Source organism: Schistocerca gregaria, chromosome 4, assembly GCF_023897955.1.
Source record: "Schistocerca gregaria isolate iqSchGreg1 chromosome 4, iqSchGreg1.2, whole genome shotgun sequence".
Classification (NCBI taxonomy): Eukaryota; Metazoa; Arthropoda; class Insecta; order Orthoptera; family Acrididae; genus Schistocerca; species Schistocerca gregaria.
Genome location: NC_064923.1, coordinates 766,067,873 through 766,087,239, shown reverse-complemented (window position 1 = coordinate 766,087,239; position 19,367 = coordinate 766,067,873). Strand labels below are relative to the sequence as shown.

At 38.2% G+C, this 19,367-nt stretch overlaps 1 protein-coding gene across 1 annotated transcript in view; it reads left to right on the top strand.

Moving 5' to 3' along the window:
- Positions 1–19,367, top strand: part of LOC126365818 (mediator of RNA polymerase II transcription subunit 24) — a 133,906-nt gene that overhangs the window by 13,938 nt on the left and 100,601 nt on the right. Inside the window, exons 3-6 of the mRNA XM_050008414.1 lie at positions 5,700–5,801; positions 7,630–7,867; positions 9,153–9,252; positions 15,633–15,795. Coding sequence (XP_049864371.1) covers positions 5,700–5,801; positions 7,630–7,867; positions 9,153–9,252; positions 15,633–15,795 — 603 coding nt within the window. The remainder of the gene's footprint in view (positions 1–5,699; positions 5,802–7,629; positions 7,868–9,152; positions 9,253–15,632; positions 15,796–19,367) is intronic.

Below are 19,367 nucleotides of genomic sequence, written 5' to 3'. Positions count from 1 at the left end.
GGTAGAAGTTATATTTGACAACTGAAATAAATTAATAATTGGTACCTTTTACTTACCTCCTGATTGAAGATGATACACTTGCTGAACCGTTCAAAGGAAACCTGAGTTTCATTTCAAATAGGTACTCAAGTCATACAATCATCTTTGGTGGTGAATTCAATCTACCCTTGGTATCTTGTTGAAAATACATTTAAAGTTGGTGGTAGGTCATCCAAAATCATACTCAATGATTTCTCCAAAAATTATTTTGGACTATTAGTACAGGAACCCACTTGAAGTGTAAATGATTTCAAAAACATATTCAGTCTTTTAGCAACAAATAATCACAAGCAAACAGAGAACGTTATGACAGAGACAGGGTTTGGCGACCACAAGATCACTGTTGTGAAAGTGAATACTGTAACATCCAATCCCACCAAAAATAAACAAAAAATATGTATGTATATAAAAAAAAAGCAGATAAAAATTTGCTTGGTGCCTTCCTAAGAGACAGCGTCCATTTCTTTCAAACTAACTATGAAAGTGTAGACCAGATTTGGCTTAAATTCAGAGAAATAGTATCAACAGCAATGGAGAGATTTAGACCAAATTAATTAATAAGAAATAATACTGACCCTCTAAGGTACACAAAACAGGTCAGAACACTGTTGTATAAGCAATGAAAAAAGAAACATGCCAAATTTAAAAGAATACAAAATCCCCAAGCTTGGCAAAATTTTACAGAAGCTCAATAGTTAGCATAATCTTCAATGCAAGATGCTTTTTATAATTTCCACAACAAAATTCTGTCGTAACATATGGCAGAATATCCAAATAGATTTTGGTCATATGCGAAGCACAATAGCGGCAAGGCACAGTTGATACCTTCACTGTGCATTAGCAGTGGTAATGTTACTGATGATAGTTCCACAAAAGTGAAGTTACAAGTATAGATTTTCAAAATTCTTTTGCCAACAAAGGCGAAGTAAATATTCCACAATTTGAATCATGGAACTGTTGTCAACATGAGTAACTTAGAAGTAGATATCCATGGTTTTGCAAAGCATCTTAACTCATTTAACAAAGGCAAGTCCTCTGGTCCAGATTGTACACAAACTAGATTCCTTTCAGAGTATGCTGATATAATAGCTCTGTACTTAACAGTCATATAGAACTGCTCGCTTGATGAAACATCTGTACCTTTTCCACTGATGGCAGCTCCCACATGCTTTACAAAATATAAACAAACCAAAGGGTGTGGTTTGATTATATTTTGTAAAGTATGAGGGAGTCGCCATCGGTGGAAAAGTGCCCGTTTCATTTGACATTTAACGATACGGAAAGAATACATTATGTTTTCCAGAGCAGTGTCAGCCACAAGAATAAAAACAATGAATGACCCCCACAGTACTCCAAACTAAATTGTACCATATGATGATGAATCGCCGGCGATTTGAAACTGGTCATGAATAAATAAAAATTGAAGGAAAAGCAGCAATTGGTTGCAGTAATTCCTAAAACCTTTAACAAGACAGTCACAGTGTTCCAAATCCAGAATAGCTAAATGTTTTAATTACAGCGTACTCTGAGGCAGTTAATAAGTCATTTTTTCCTGCATTTCATATGCAAATGAAATGGCAAGAAACCTTAATGTTCTGGTACAGCTGGAGTTACCCTCTGCCATCCACTTTGCAAAATATAGATGTAGGTGGAGGTGTATATGTATACTGTGTGTGAAACCATGTAAATGAAGTTCAGTCGTCTCAATGACAACACTTCTAAGAGTGTTACAGCTCAAGTTTCAGGACTGACTGTGATGTTGGTGCCAACCGCAAACCATCTTCATATTCTTCCCTGTTGAGGATCTTAGTGAGCAGTGGGGTGGACAGTAATGGTTTATATTAAATGTGCCTGGAAGACTGTGTGCTTTTTCATCATTGCTGGTGTACCCTTGCCTCCTTCTTCTCTACATGTAACCTGAGTCCAAAAGGCTGTCAATGGAATGGCATGACACAACATCACAGACAAGGGAAACATTTGGAACAGTGCATTCTGCTGGGAAAGTTATGGTGACAGTCTTTTGAGATGCAGAGTGTGTAATTCTTGTTAAATTTTTGGAGACAGGGTACACAGTAAACTATCCAATGAATGGAGGAAAAAAAAAAAAAAATCGAGGCATATCTTCAGTGTCTTTGTCCATCAAATGTTATGGTTTCTGTTCTTCTTTTGTATGGCATTGCAAGACCACACAGTAGTCACTTCACCACTCGTGACCACTTTAACACTTTAAAGCCCTAACTGTGCACCATCAGACTTCCACCTCTTTGACCCACTTAAAGAAGCCCACTGGAGTTATCACTTTGAAGATGCGAAGACTGGAAAATTCTGTATTCCATTGGCCGAGGAAGCAAGACAATGGATTTTACTACCTCATATACAGGGTGTTACAAAAAGGTACGGCCAAACTTTCAGGAAACATTCCTCACACACAAAGAAAGAAAATATGTTAAGTGGACATGTGTCCGGAAATGCTTACTTTCCATGTTAGAGCTCATTTTATTACTTGATCACGTTGGAATGAAGCCTCATCCGTAAGGAGAACATTTGCACTGAAATGAGGATTGACACATTGTTGGATGAACCATTCGCAGAAGTGTACCCTTGGAGGCCAATCAGCTGCTGATAGTGCCTGCACATGCTGTATATGGTACAGAAACAACTGGTTCTCCCATAGCACCCTCCATACAGTGACGTGGTCAAACTTGCACAGCAGCAACTTCTCTGATGCTGACATTAGGGTTATCGTCAACTGCATGAAGAATTGCCTCGTCCATTGCAGGTGTCCTCATCGTTCTAGGTCTTCTTCCCCAGTAGCGAGTCATAGGCTGGAATGTTCCGTGCTCCCTAAGACACCGATCAATTGCTTCGAACGTCTTCCTGTCGGGACACCTTCATTTTGGAAATATGTCTCGATACAAACAAAACGTGCCACGGCTATTGCCCCGAGCTAATCCATACATCAAATGGGCATCTGCCAACTCCGCATTTGTAAACATTGCACTGACTGCAAAACCACATTCGTGATGAACACTAACCTGTTGATGCTACGTACTGATGTGCTTGATGCTAGTACTGTAGAGCAATGAGTCGCATGTCAACACAAGCACCGAAGTCAGTATTACCTTCCTTCAGTTGGGCCAACTGGCAGTGAATCGAGGAAGTACAGTACATACTGAGGAAACTAAAATGAGCTCTAACATGGAAATTAAGCATTTCCGGACACATGTCCACATAACATCTTTTCTTTATTTGTGTGTGAAGAATGTTTCCTGAAAGTTTGGCCGTACCTTTTTGTAACACCCTGTATATATTCTTATTTCAAGATGGGAAAAAAAAAAAAGAAATAGAAAAGTGTACAAAGATGGTGATTATGATTATGTTAAAAACTGACATAATAATCACGAATGTTGTAGCTCCTACATATATGGCATTTAATTTTCTTGTAAAATAAAAATAAAAACGAAATACTAGCAGGTGTTATACTCTGATATTCCTTGTAGCACACATTTCAGTATGCCAAACCTAGTCTTTTTATATGGCTATCCTTTCATTCTCACCTCCTCTGCTTGCAGACACTGCTCAGCAGTAAGTGGCTATTGACTTAAACTTATCGTTTCACATATTCATTTGTATATACCTCTCAGTTCAAGCAGTGAATAAAAACTGGTCACTGTTCAGCCAATCAGCTACTTCTAATGTAGAAGGCAGCATCCAGGACCGGTTAATCACATTAGCAGTGCAGTCAACATGATGGTAAAACATTTGTCCCAGAGTCCAGAAAAGAAAGTGTGTTCGATGGTGGAGTGATGAGTATCTGCAGAGAACTTCTCAGCATTTCACACCACAAAGACAGATACATGTACATTGAACAAGCAGTAAAGGAAACCAAAGAAAAAAGTTGGAATAGGAATTAAAGTTCAGGGAGTAGAAATAAAATCTTTGAGTTTTGCCAGTGACATTGTAATTCTGTCAGAGATAGCGAAGGCCTCGAAAGAGCAGGTGAATGAAATGGACAGTGTCTTGAAAAGAAGGTATAAGATGAGCATTAACAAAAGCAAAACAAAGATAATGGAATGTGGTCAAATTAAATCAGGCATTGCCGAGGGAATCGGATTAGCATACAAGACACTTAAACTAGTAGATAAGTTTTGCTTTTTTGGAAGCAAAATAGCTGAAGATGGCTGAAGTAGGCAGGATATAAAATCTACACTGGCAATAGCTAAAAAATCATTTCTGAAGAAGAGAAATTCATTAATATCTAATACAAATTTAGGTCTTAGGAAGTCTTTTCTGAAGGTATTTGTCTGGTGTGTAGCCTTGTGCTGAAGTGAAACATGGACGATAAACAAATTAGATAAAAAAAGAATAGAAGCTTTCAAAATGTGGTGCTACAGATGAATGCTGAAGATTAGATGAAGCAATCATGTAACAAATGAGAAATAGAATAGAGACAAGAAACTTTTGGCACAAATTGACCAAATGAAGGGATCGATTGATAGGAAATGTTCTGAGAAATCAAGGGATTGCCTGTTTAGTGTTGGAGGGAAGTGGGGTGTGGGGTAAAAATTGTAGAGGGACACCAAGAGATGAATACGGTAAGCAGATTCAGAAAGATGTAGGTTGCAGTATTTATTAGGGTAGAGTAGCATGGAGAACTGCATCAAACAAGTCTTCGAACTGAAGACCACAACAGCAACAATTAACTTAGTTAGGATATGTGAATTTTAATTGTGACTGACATCCTTTTATCCTATCTGTGCTCAAAATGTGGAACATTGTGGTATCTAGACTTCACTTTTCATTTAAAACTGATATAATTTTCACATCTAAAGAGGCAAAGGTCAAAAGCAAATGAATATTGTGAAGTGTCTTCCTTAGTCATGGATGCTAGGGAAGATACAGATCATGAGAAGCTCAAATTTTACTAATTTTGTGACACCCAAGCTTGGTTGTGGATTCATGGTGAATGATTCAATATGCATGTACAGTTCATGATCTTGTATCCGTTTCCATTAGAACATTTTGTTTCAGAAAGTAAGTTTGTTCAAGAAAATTATAAAATTATGAGACAGGCCAAGACTTACCTTCAGAAGGCATTTTTTTTAGTGCTGCTGATAGACATGTATAAAAGATAAAAGTGCTGGAAACTATCATTGCTTTCGGACCTATTAGTTCGCCTCGGGAAGATAATCACTGGCCATAGTCCTGAAGGTGAGAACTGGTCATTAGGCTAATAACCGGTGCTTTAGAAACTGTTCATGTATTCAGCCCATGTGCTGAGGCTTGTGAGCTGCCATTATACACATATTTTGAAACGCTGTCTCTCCTTAAATCATCAGGAATTCACAGTGTTTGTGATCTGGGATTGGAGACAGTTTTTGTGAATCATATTCATAAGTGGTGGATCTGTTAGAGATTGATGCAAACATGGGTCTGGTAGCACTTACTGTGGGCCTAATTACTGTCCTCAACCTGATCCTGCTAAAGGTTGCTGATGAAAGCAAATTAAGTTTTTTGTTGAAGTTTATGTTGGTACTGGAAATGTATTGAGGTACTTCAACATATTTGACACCATGGTAAGCATATTTAGCCATTGGAGGCATGTAAATATGTACTCTGAAATCTTTTTCTAATGCTTTTTTTTATGTTTCACTTTGCAGCTTGTATCATATGCTGCTGTGCTACAGAGGATCAGTAAATATGACAGCTTCAATAAACCATACTGCACAATTAGTCTGCTGGATTTCCTGGACACAATCAAGGTATATAATGCACATGATAATTGCAAGAACATGATTATAGAAACACTTGGTGTAGGATTGTCATTATTCAGAGTCCAGAGCAGCATTTTTTAAAATCATTTGACCTTCTTCTTCTTCCTCTTCCTCTTTCAGCAGCTGGATTGTTGTACCACTGGCATGATAACAGAACAGGCTCTCACCCATTGTTAAAGTTGTGAGAGTGTTTTTTAATGTAATAGCATGAGTAGGACTAAAAATAATATGTTAATTAAGTGTTAACTAATCATGTATATATATCCTGTGAACTGACTTGTTACTCATCACCTTGATAAAAGAATTGCTCAAATGATCTATGGAACATGAGTAAATAACAGACAAAGATAGTATCATCAGACTTTCAGAATAAATTATTTCAGTGAAGAAGAAAGACTACGATGCCAGGTGCAACTAGAAGAAGGAAGTGGTCAATTATAGACCAATTAATAATTATTTATTTTACTTATGGAGGGAACTATTTTACGAACTGTAGGCATCAATGATTCTTTATTAATGTAAACTCTACATTTCATTGAAATGAATAGACTTGTTCCCTATTCATTTGTAGTAAAATGTTGATGAGCCAAAACATTATGATTGCTGCCTATCCCAACATTGAATAGCACCTGGTGGCCTAGTGAGCATTTTACATGGTAAACAATGCTTATAAGTGGATGTAGGTGTCTGGGGACTCATTCTAGTGATGATATGAGCTGAAAATTAGGAAATCCTCTGACAGAGGTGACTTTGACAAAGGGCAGACTGTTATGGTCCGGTACCTGGGAATGAAATCTCAGAAACAGCCAAGCTGGATCACTGTTTGCATGCTGCTGTCGTGAAAGCGTGTTCAAAGTGATTGGAGAAAGGTGAAACCACAAATAGGCAACAAGTTGTTAGACATTCCTGCTCTATCACAGAATGTGTAGACTGGAGATTTGTTCAATCTGTAAAGCTGGATAGGTGGCAAAGCTGATGGCAGAGTCTGGTGCTGACACAGGTGGAATTGTTTCAAAGTGCATCATTTAGTGCACAGTATTGGATGTAAGGCTCTGCAGTAGATGTGTGTTCTCTTGTCGAGGCATGGGAATCAGTAAGATTGGATGAATCACATTTCTTGTTACACCAAGTTGGTCTTCTCCAGATATGCCATTATCCAGGAGAATGGCTGCTCAAAATTTGCACCACACCACAGATGCAGGCCAATGGGGATAGTATTATTCTATCACCTGGACTACCATGGGACCTATGTTAATAAGTGAAGACGCTTTGACAGCTGTGGACTAAGTATGTATTACCGCCGACTGCCTGCATCACTTCATGCTTGACGTCTTCCCTAACGGCAATGGCATCTTCCAGCTAGGTAACTGTCTGTGTTCACAAGGTCATAATCGTGCTACATTGATATCAGGAGCATTATAGTGAACTCATATTGTGGTCTTCGCGTCACCAAATTCACCTGACCTGAACTCTATGTAGGATATCTGGAATGTTATCAGGCTCCAGCTGTGTGCCAACAAACTATCAGTTGTAATTTATGGGAATTGCATAGCCTATGCATAGAAATCTGATGCTACATAGCACCAGAAACTTATTGATGACTGTTGTCCCACATCCCAAAGGTTAAGCATGATTAATCCGGTAGTCCTAATGTTTTGGATCATCTGTGTATCTTTCATATATGTCTTTTGGTAGACCTGCTGTAACTATGAATAGCAAATTCTTTAGGGAAGAAATCTCCTGCAAACCACTTATTATAGTAACAATTAGAAGTCATACTATTTTAAAGAATATATCAATTATTTATGCTCTTCAGGGAGGTATTACTTGCCGAGGCAAGCCTGAAGAAGGGCTCTTAGCTGGTGCTGCAGTTTCATTAGTGGGATGGTTGCTGACATGTATACAGTATGCCTTGGAGAAACAACAGTCAGAAGTTGGTACAAACACAGAGTTGTTGCAGGCCTTATTGGAGCGTCCATCAGCTTTGATTAATGATATCCTTCATTGTCGATTCATGAGGGCTGTTCTTTTCCTTGGTAAACACGAGTGTCCGGGTAAGTGAAAACTACATAAATTAATATTTCTGATTTTGTGAAATTATTTTTCATTGGTGATTTGCAGTGCTCACAAATATTTACTAATAATTACAATCTTTGCTGTCTTACATGATTAATCTGTATGATGATGAAGAATGCTGATATTTTCGTTATTTACCAGCTTAAATTTAACTGCTGATAAATTTATCTTTCTGATGTCCAGTCTAATGAAAAATCTACTTTCAAAAAGTTTCTCAAGTAAAATCATGTTTTCCTGTAGATCACATTGTCTGTACTGCTTTGCATGGTCCATGCAAGCTAATTTCCCATTTTTACCATTCCATCTTGTATCCTCAGTCTACTATTTACCACATCTATGTTAATTTTTTGAGTCTTTGTGTCCTTTACCCAAATGCTTGAATTTCTGCTGTAGCTTTTTCTTCTTCTTCTTCTTCTTCTTCTTCTTCTTCTTCAGCTCTCCCTTCACATCTATTAATTACAAGTCCTTTCTTTATCACGTCCGGTCTACATAAAAGCATGCACAAGCAGACTAGAAGAATGAAAGTGATAAAAAACATGTATTCCTTCCATATGACTCATTTACTGAAGGTCATGCCTGAGGATAAAGTGTTATCTTCTTCATCTCATTGAATTCTGCAATGCTCTTATCTGTTAATTTGCAAACCTACTTCTGCACTTTATCGACAATCTTTTTCTGAATTTTTGCTGCAGAATAACAGTAATTTCATTTGTGTGCTATATAATTTTTCACCTCATCACATCGTGCTTTGTTATATCAACTATGGGAGTAATAAATTGCTGAAAATGTAACTTCTCGTATTTATGTAATGCTTCCTTAGCAGTGAGAACATTGTACAAACTATTAATTTTAAACTGTTAGCAGCTGTAAATGGGTCCACTAAGTACATGGGGTTGAGTTCATTTGTTTTCTGAGTCATCAGTGCATGGTTGCACAGTGATAAAACACTGGATTTGTATTAATAAGGATGGCAGCTCATATCCTCATCCAGTCACCCAGATTTAGATTTTCAATGATTTTTGTAAACTGCATATCTTGAATGCCAGGATAGTCCCTTTAAAAGGACTTTTCTCAGCTTCCTTCCCCATCCTTCTGTTTTCTGTGCTTGTGCTCTATCTCTAGCAACCTCATTATCGATGGGACATTATATCCATTTTTTAAATCATATTTGTTTTACCTATGGTTCATATTAAAAGTAAATTGTTTAAGTAATTTGTTTATCAACACCACAACAAATGTAATCAAAAAACCATTTTGTTGCAGATACATATAAAGAAATTGTCAAAAAATGTCAAGAGCTTGAAGTTTTACTTTTGCAGAATGCTTCATTTCAGCCATCTGTTCCTTTGACTGAGCCCTTAAGGTAATTCATCCAAGTGTATATTGTTAGTTACTGATTATTGACAATTCTCCAAATAAATATGACTTTCTTATCTTTTTGGCAACCATATGTATTGGTACTTTCAGCTTGATTCTTATATTTGCAATTATGAAAAGGATAGATTTCTACCCGCTGCAAAGATGAGATGTTAAGTTGCAGACAGGCACAATGAAAAGACTATTACACATTGAGCTTTCGACCAGTGCCTTCTTCAGAAAATAAAACACACACATTAACACAAGCACGCACACATGACTACTATCTTCTGCTCCTACGGCCAGAATGGCAACCTAGGCTTTCCATTGTTTATATTCTAATGTGGACTTTTCATTGTTTGTGTAGAAGATGTCACGGAATTTGTTGTCCCCCCCCCCCCCCCCCCCCCCTGGGGATGACATGAGGGTAATGACTTTTAGGTAATTTTCTTTATCTCCAGCACTATAATAAATAAAAATCTGAAATTTTGACAGCATCATTCCATTAATAACAAAAGGCTGTGTACCAGATTTGAACAACTAATATGGATTATTTAGATTCATAGAGGGTATGAATCTTCGTACTGACTGAATGTTATGCTATGCAGTTCTCACGGCAGGCAGCATCAGCAGCTGTGCTGTGAGCAAAGGCAGTGGGGGGGAGGGGGGGGGGGGGGGGGGAGAAAGCCATTCTGCTGCAGGCACTGTACCAAAAGGCTGTGTGCCTTACAGCAATGAATGTTGTCTCATAATAACTTGCTATGTTACAAGCAGGATCCCTGGAAGTCCATGTTTGAAGTTAGCTGTGAGATTTTAATCTCTCAGTGTACTCTATGGCTCATTCTGAGAGAACTTTCTACATTTGAAGCCATAGAAATCTCCTTCTTCAGTGCTTAGCTTTAATGACAAAAAGAGTGGCCATATGCTTTTGGAGCAGCGAAAGATATTAGGGAAGATATTGGTACCATCCTTTTATATGCAGATAACTTCACTCTTACACTCAAATTTGACCTCAATAGAGATAATATTTATGTCACCTGCAGTGAACACTCCTCTGCTGTGGCACTAATGTGGCTTTCCTATATATGTTCCATGAATTGTTAAATATCTTGGAGCTTTTTACTTCAGGTTTCAATCAACTCTTGGCCCCAAGAATAATTGGTGTGATAGAACTTTTCTGGAGAGCAGTAAATATGGAACTTTGCTACAAATACTTGAACAATATACTGTTAAAATTTTGACAGTCAAATTGTCTCTACTTAGTATGTGACCTGATTTTGCTCTTTTTGTGTTGACTGATGACCATTCATGAGAGAACTTCAAACTACCTCCTAGCCAAAAAAATGCCCATGTGGACTCCAAAAGTACTTCACTATCTGATTAGCTGCTCTCTTCGTGTGGTGCACCCCTGACCTATCAAGGGAAGTCCTGCAACTCCACACCATACAATGTGAGTCCAGAAATCTGCAACCAAGACCACCACAGAATCTGTGGAGCCTCTATTTGAGACCCTCCACTTGGCTCCGAACCAAAAGATGGCCATTGACTCTGGGTACAATGCTGCAAACTGTGAGCTGTGCTTGCACGTCTTGTGCAACACCAGCAGTGTGTGCTACTTCTGCCAGTCACCCATAAGAACTGAGGATCCTCAGAACCCAACTGACGGGCATGATTGGTGCTGATGTGGGCAACAATTGGCAGACCACTGCACCCTGCATCCTTAACAGCTGCAGGCAGGGCCTCCTCCACATCTTGGATGAGGCCCTCCAGCAGACACACCAAGTGCATATTGGAATTCTTTCTGGCCCTGGACATTATTTCCCTAAGGGGCTCCATAACACACCTATAATTGGAGCTGCAGTTAGGTATTAAACTCCTCATCCCATGTGCCTCCTCTAACCCTAATGAAATAGCTTCCACCTGTCTGCTCACAGAGTGAATGGATCCCTTATGTCGGGTACACTGGAACGTGTCCTGATAGCAGAGCCCATGGGTGGAACAGGCATCCCATGTAATGTGCCAGTTTCTCCATTGCAGCACACACTGAGGCAGCAACCTGTAGACGGCTGACGTCAGCCATAAGTATCTTCAGCTGTTTGCGAAGTGCAGCCAGCTCCTCCTGCGTGTAGAGAGAGAGAGAGAGAGAGAGAGAGAGAGAGAGAGAGAGAGAGAGAGACCCTCACTCCATCCCACTACTACTAAATTAGGAATTAAACTATGAAAACAAGTGGAAAAAATTTGCTATTTGATATAACAAAGATTGGTGGCTGACTGAGCTGTGATCAACAATTTGGAAAAAAAAAAAAAAAAAAAAACTGCACTACAGACAGTGTGAATGTACACATTACTATTACTAAAAATACAGTGCTACTCCTCTCATAAAAAGGAGGAATATGCAATAAACTTAAGTATTAAACTAAGCAAGCACACAAAACATACATAGAATTTACGAATTAAACTATGAAAACAACCAGAAAAAGCCAACTATGTGACTTGCTAGTCTCGTGATGCTTTTCCAACCGGAAAAGCTGACTGCCTTAAATCATCACACAAATGTGAAAATGAGAGTTACTGAAATAAGTGATATTGGGACAGAAAAGCAACTCAAATCACTCAACATAGAAAGGCCATTGGACTGCAATGGATAGCAGTATGACTCTACATAAAGTATGCGAAAGAACTAACACCTCTTTGAGTAGCAGTATGCTGTAGGTCATTGGAGGAGCGAGCATTCCTAAAGATTGGAAAACAGCACAGGTCAGCTCTCTTTTCACGAATGGTTGTCTAACAGATCCACAAAACTCTAGTCTTATGTCTCTGGCGTCTGTCTATCATAGAATTTTGGAACATGTTTAATGCTCGCATACTATTACATTTCTGGAGACTGAAAATCCTTTCTGTATTAATACACTTGTATTTTGGAAACAACAGTTATATGATAACCAGTTTGCTCTATTCATCCACAAGACCCAGAAACCAATGGATACTGGTGCCCAGCTTAATGTCCTGTTCTTTGACTTCCGGAAGGCGTTCAATGCAGCTTTGCACTGCTGCCTAATGAACAAAATATGAGCATACAGAATATCAGACCAGCTGTGTGGCTGAATTGGATAGTTTGCAGCAATAAAACACATCATTCCACTGGATGGAAATATATGTTTAGTTTCAAGCAGACCTCAAGGGATTGTTATTGGAACATTTCTTTTTGCAAGTAAGTAAATGAAGTAGCAGATAATGTTGGAAGTTCTAAGTGTTGTTGTTGTTTACATAATAGTCAGAAAGCTAGAAAACTAGTGGAATGCGGCAAGAGGTGCAGAGAATTGATATTTGGTGCAGCTAATAGGCAGCAACTGACTCAAGATAAATTCATGTAACATAATGCACATAAATAGGCATAAATATCCACATCCTGTGGCTAAACGATTGCAGAACAATCATTAGGAGCAGTCACATATCTAGGAATGTGCATACGAAGTGATCTAAATTGGAACGACCACATAAAACTAATTGCATATAAGGCAGATGCCAGTCAGATTCATTGTACGAGCCCTCAAGAAATGTAGTCCACCCATGAAGGAGGTAGCTTATGAAATCTCATTCAGCTAATACGTGAATATTACTGATCTGTCTTGATGGATGAAATACAGAAGTCTCAAAGAAGAGCAGTGCATTTCATTATACATTCATTTAGCAAGCGTGAAAGCATCAGGGAGATGGTTAGACAACTCCAGTGGTAGGTGCTGCAAGAGAGATGTTCTGAAAAATAGTATGGTTAACTTAAAGTTCCGACAGCACATGTTCCTAGAAGAGTCCTTCCTACTATGCATTATGGAAAGGATAGATTGCTATTGCCCACTTAGAAGAGACATTAAGTCACAGACAGCCACATTGAAAAGCTGTCATATAAACTCCTTCTTCCAAAATAGAAAACCCACACGCACCTTCACACACACACAACTCACACACACATGGCCATTGTCTCTGTCCACTGTGGCCCGAATGCGAAGTGCAACTCGAAAATACCATGACAGTAGCCCACTTGGAGGCTTACCTGTAATCATTCTTCCAGCAAACCATTCCCTGACTGGGACAGGGAAAGGGGGGAACTGACAGTGGTATACAAAGTACCCTCCGTCATATGCTGTGAGTTGGCTGGTGCAGTGTAGATGTAGACACCACTGCTGATTAAATAAATATCCTTGCATAAAATATTTGTTCTGTGTTGTCACTGTGAGTACACACGTATACTACCAACTATGTTCTAGCCCACAGTTCCAGGCATAAATGAATGAAAATAAGCACATTTTGTGCTAGCCCTTTCATACATAAAGCACACTCTCTCCCACTGGTAGTCAGTTTAAAATTTTAGCTCAGAAAATTGCTACTAAACAAATATCAGTTAATATGCAGTTTGTAAAAATAGATTTAATAGTTTTGAATGATCACTCTCTGAAAGCGAGTCTCAATCCTCGCTAAAAAAAAATACTAAATTTTTGTAGACTTCCTCCACCAACGATCTTAAATTTTTACTGATTAAAAAGAAAACACTGCTATTACTCAGTCCTAACCAAATTGCCTAGAGCCGACCACATACTCTTCTAGACACACATGCCCCAGTACCAAAGTACATGTAAGATCTCTTCTCTGATTTCTTCAATAACACAGTAACAAATCAGCTTCATATTTCAATTCATATTACCTGTTACACTCCCACTTTGAACAAATCCCAGTCCCAAAATCAATTTACAAAAAAATTACAAAAATAATACATTCTCAGACAGTAGATAAAATCAAATCAACCCCATCTTTAACTGTCTAACAGACTGACATAAGTATTAGACTTCTAAAGGGCTGGAAAGTGGTGACCACTTTACAATTATCATTTTTTCAAGTCTATGTGATTCACATCAAGTTTGTACCATCTGTTTTCCACACTTACTCACACTTGGTTGATCACAATTTCAGTGATTCATACTTCACATACATACTGCATCCATATCCTTATTCACACAGAGAACTCAACAAATGGAAAAAAGAACACTATAAATTAATAGTAGCAGTCTGAAATTGAAACTGTTATGTAAATTTTGGACTTTTCATCAAAATCCTTTGTTTTTAGTTGGTTATTTGACAATCAAGTATTTAATTAAAACTATCCACTGACTTTTACACAAAACGTATTAACATGCCAGGAAGTTATTTATCATAGATAGTAATAAATTCTTTGTTTTCTGTTTAGTGCACACACATTGCGTGACTTGAACAGCTGTCTGATTCATGTGAAACATATTTTATTCTCAGTCCGTGGAAGAATTCTATAGGGCCATGACTCACTGCATATGGCAAGAAAGCTTCTGTCAGATTCCCTACTGGTGATGTACAAGTATACTGCTATACCTTACATTGATTACCACATCTTTTACAACATCAAAAAATCAAAGCATTTTACAAACAACAAGTAGATCCTGGTTAATGTGACGGGTGGCAGAACTCTGTAAGGACGTGATTATAGAAGGTCCTTCACTGGTATGATAGGTGCTTCAGGGTCACATGAAACTGTATTGAACTCTGTATATGTCGACTTTAAGGAATGTTGTTTTAGTTATTGCATAACAACAGTCAAAAAGTTTTTTTTTCTTTTTTATGGAATTGTGAAAGACTCAGAAGAGATATCAAAATGCATAATTGTTGTATATGCTGACCACCAAGAAATTGACTGTATTAGCCCTGTGAGTTTTGATAATGATGTACAGCGAATTGTTTCCACTTTTGATTATGATGTAGGCTGAAGCAATGAATCAAAATTAGTACTAGTCCCAGGATTGGAACCCAGGTCTCCTGCTTACAAGGCAGGAGCACTATCTCCTGTGCCACACTGGAACTACATCTACCACACCTGCATGGTATACCCGTATACTCTAGTACATTCTCCTCTCAGATACAAATTCCAATTGATGTCTCAGCCCACTGGTATTGCCCTTCTAAACTCACGTCAGTATTGCAGAGGCTCTTCAGTATTGGAACAGCACCTTAGAAATGACCTAAAGGGGGTTAATTCTGCCTGTTTTTCAGGTGTAGGTGATATACAGATGCTGTTTAGAAGGGTTACAGCAATGGACTTAGGTGTGAGGCAGATGTACTATGGTATTATATGTAGCTGTGAGAGCCATAATGCCAGTGTGCCACGGTGAATAGAGATCTGCCTAGCAAGCAGGAGACCCATGTTCGAATCCCGGCACTGGTATAAATTTTAATTCATTGCTTCAGCCTACATTATTATCGTAGATAAAAGTGAGGCTCAATATGTCTTAGGAATATCAACTGTATATGTTTTCACACTTGTTAATTAATATTTCTGTGACTCTAAAACTTTTCATTATGTTAAAGGAAATTGTCCCAGCTTGAAGCTGAAGATCGCAGTACTGATGATGGGTACAGTGAGCCTGTTACATATTGCCTTCAAGCCTTACTTGCAGTTGAAGTGCTCCTGAATCCAAATTCTGATACACAGATGTTTGTTAATGAAATGCTTATGATACAGAGGATAAAGGTGTGTGACAACATTTTGCTGTGATTCCAAATTAACATAATCTCTAGTTCATCTTTAATGTTGACAGAAATTAATTTTATACTGCTTTGCGGAATATTGTTATAAGTGGGAAAAATTCTAAAATATAAGAGGACAACATACTACAAGAAACATCTTAAATGTAAAGGGTTTTTTATATGTATACATAAATATGAAATATTTGAAGATGTCATATTTACTGACAAACCACATGGAAATCACAGAAACTGAATTGACAAAACTTCAAAAATAATATCTATTGTAATCAGCAATGGAAAGTCCAGGTAGGAATATCAACAATGTAGGAAAATATAGATTGTTACTTACCCTAAAGAAGACAGGCACAATTAAAAGGCATGCAGATATAGCTTTCAGCTACAGCCTTTGTCAGTAAAGACACACATTGTCTTTTAGTCATACCTGTGTGCAACTTGGTGTGTCTTCTTTACAGTAAGTAGCAACCCATCTCTTCTTACATTGTTGTTATCTTTTGCTATATTGCAGGACTAATAAAGAAGAGTAGCTGCTATGCACACAAATAAAAACTTAAGGTCCTGGGTCTGGACACTAATGAATATTATTTCAAACATTTCTGTTAAAACTTTGTGGCCGAATCGCCATGGTCTATTTATAAAACTATTCACTAACATTTCATACTCATCTGTAGCAAACATTTTTTGAGATTAAACACTGGCAACTGTGTAGAAGGTTCATGTTCATCTATATTGTTGGTGAGCCTAAAAATGATTTTAACCCCATGTTTTGCCAAAGCTTGTCTAACGCTAGTAGTCAATGGTGAGATAGGCGTGTTCCATGCAGAAGGCACGTAGTAACTCCACTGATGAATCATGCTGTGTTACACCAACTACAATTGATGGGAGAGTTACTACCTGCCTTCCGCATGGAACACGCCTATCTCACCATTCACTACTAGTGTTACACACATACGGTTACTGTCAACAAGTATGGGCCTGAAGATGATGATGTAACAATATCGAAACTAGTTGCTAATAAAACCAACACCTTAATACAGCTGGAGGAATTTCGTCATTTGTTGACATATTTTAATAACTGGTTGCTTGTAATCGAGAATGTCACCAGTCCGAGAGAATCATATGGACATCAAGTGTAGTCTGTTCCTCTGAAGGAAAGGTATACAAACAAATCAATGGCCCAGCTATGGTCACCCTCCTATGCTCATTTGTTTAAGGGCCATCAATAGGAGACCTTCCTAGCCTCCCAAAACCCCAAACCCTTAGTCTTGTTCAGGTTCTTTGATGATATCTTCATGATCTGGACTTGGAACTAAGACATTCAATTTTCATTCCTTCACAACCTCAACTTCTTCTCTTCTATCCACTTCTCCTGGTCTCCTTGAACCAAATGTGCTACCTTTCTAGACATTGATCTCCTCCTCTCTGATGACTCCAACCACACCTCTGCCCACATTAAATCCACCAACCACCAACAGTACCTACATCTCAGCAGCTAACATTCCTTTCACATCAAAAAATTCCTCCCATACAGCCTGGCCACACAGGAACAGCTTATATGCAATGACAAGAACTCTCTTGCTCAATATGCTGAAGGTCTCTTGAAGGTGTTCACAGACAGGTTCTATCCCTCAGACCTAATCCACACACAGATCTCCCTCACCATTTCTCCTCACACTCCAAATCCTCTCACCACCCCTGAGAACCAACCACAAATGAGTGTCCCCTTCACCACCCTGGAATGGAACAACTGGGTTGCATCATTCGTCAGGGCTACGCTCTCAGTAGCTTCTTCCATAAGTAGTGTGTCTCTGTGCCAGTATTCATCCATAATAGTTTTCACTTTCTCACATTCCTTCTTCCAGTCATCTTTTGTAATGCTTTGTGTTGAGGGGGCTAAGACTACAGTTTTAGGGTGGAAGACATGACACTGTAGGTCCTTTCCCGTATTCTTTCAGTGCTCTGTCTAATGTTCTGACTTGGGTTTGTAATGTTTCACAACTTCCGAGACCTCATTGCATGTTAAATGTGCACCGAACGGAATTTTATACTTAGCCAGCCATAATTGTATATCTGCTTTACAGGAGATGTATTAGGTGCTTTATTTTCATGAACACAATGGTAGGGTGCATTGTCTAATACCACAATACTTCCACCCGGAGTAATTCGTATTAGGCACTCTTTCAACCATTTCATATAATTTTCACTGTTGATTTTGTTGTGATAATCTTCCAGTATTGATCTCGAATCATAGATGAGCCCTGCACCATCAATGATCCCCATTTCTCCTCCTGCATGATCCACTATTGCTCTTTGTCCAGAAGTTTCATTTTTCCACCCACCTGGTATGTCACTATGCTGCCAACTTTTACTGACAGTATAGTGTGTATGCACCCACATTTTAATGATACACACAGCAGGTTTCTTTGCAACTTTCTCGTTTGCTCTCAAAGTTTTAAGAAAGCATGCACACCTTGCTACAATGTCCTCCCTCTCAACCAGAAATGTTCATCTACTTTTACGTTTTTTGGAACAAAACCCCATATCCTTCAGAATTTTCCAGAAAATGGTTGATTTCCCTGTGATTCACCCAATTGTAAAGGTATTTCTCTTTTAACATTGTAAAATTCCAAAAACTTTCTTTTCAGTAAACACTTAGCAAAGTCATTGAGACACTTCATTTTCTTCCTCAATGTCTTCTTCCTTGGTGTCAAAATTTTTTGATCACTCTGTCTGGCTTTTGTAACATCATTCACAACATTACACACTGTCCTTACACTCATTCCTACGGCAGCTACTGCTTTCTCCAGTGGTTTTTCTGATAGTGATGATATTACCAAACCTTTCTGTTTTCTTCTCAACAAAACTAAACTACATTAGTGATCAAGACTTTTCTGCCTGAGAATACTCTTCAGTAACATATATTTGTGCAGTCACTATCCATTTCAGCAGACGCTAAGTATACATGGTAGTAGTAACACATCGTGACAATAATGTGACTGTACACTGCTGAGCCATGTGCGTCATTCGTGTAGTGTCAAGTGTTGTCAGACACCTTAGGCCTCATCAGTATGTAAACAAAGCTTAGTTCCATGTTCTGTCATTGGCAATTGTAAAATGAACAGGTAATAACTTGGTCCAATATTAGGGAACACACATTTTCAATAAATTACCAGCAACCATTAAAAACTTGGTTTCAGATAAACCACAACTTAAAAAGGGTTTGAAAGACTTTTTGGTAGGCAACTCCACCTACTTATAGGCGAATATCTTAAAAAGTACTGTTGAATAAGCTTAAGTAAAAATGTGTATTAGATTCTAGTTTTGACAGCACTTGGTCACAGTAGTCAAGATTGGGTATTTTGGATATGATATATTTATTAAAAGTGTGTAACTATGTTGTATTATTATAGTGTATTAGTTTTGTAAATATTAGCAGTTCCAGTTTACTGTAATGTATTCTCATATCTGGACAATCTCCTGACAAATGATCATGGAATGAGTATTATATTCAAATGTGGTATATTTTTTATGTTATACTTTCTGACATGTCCCACAAGA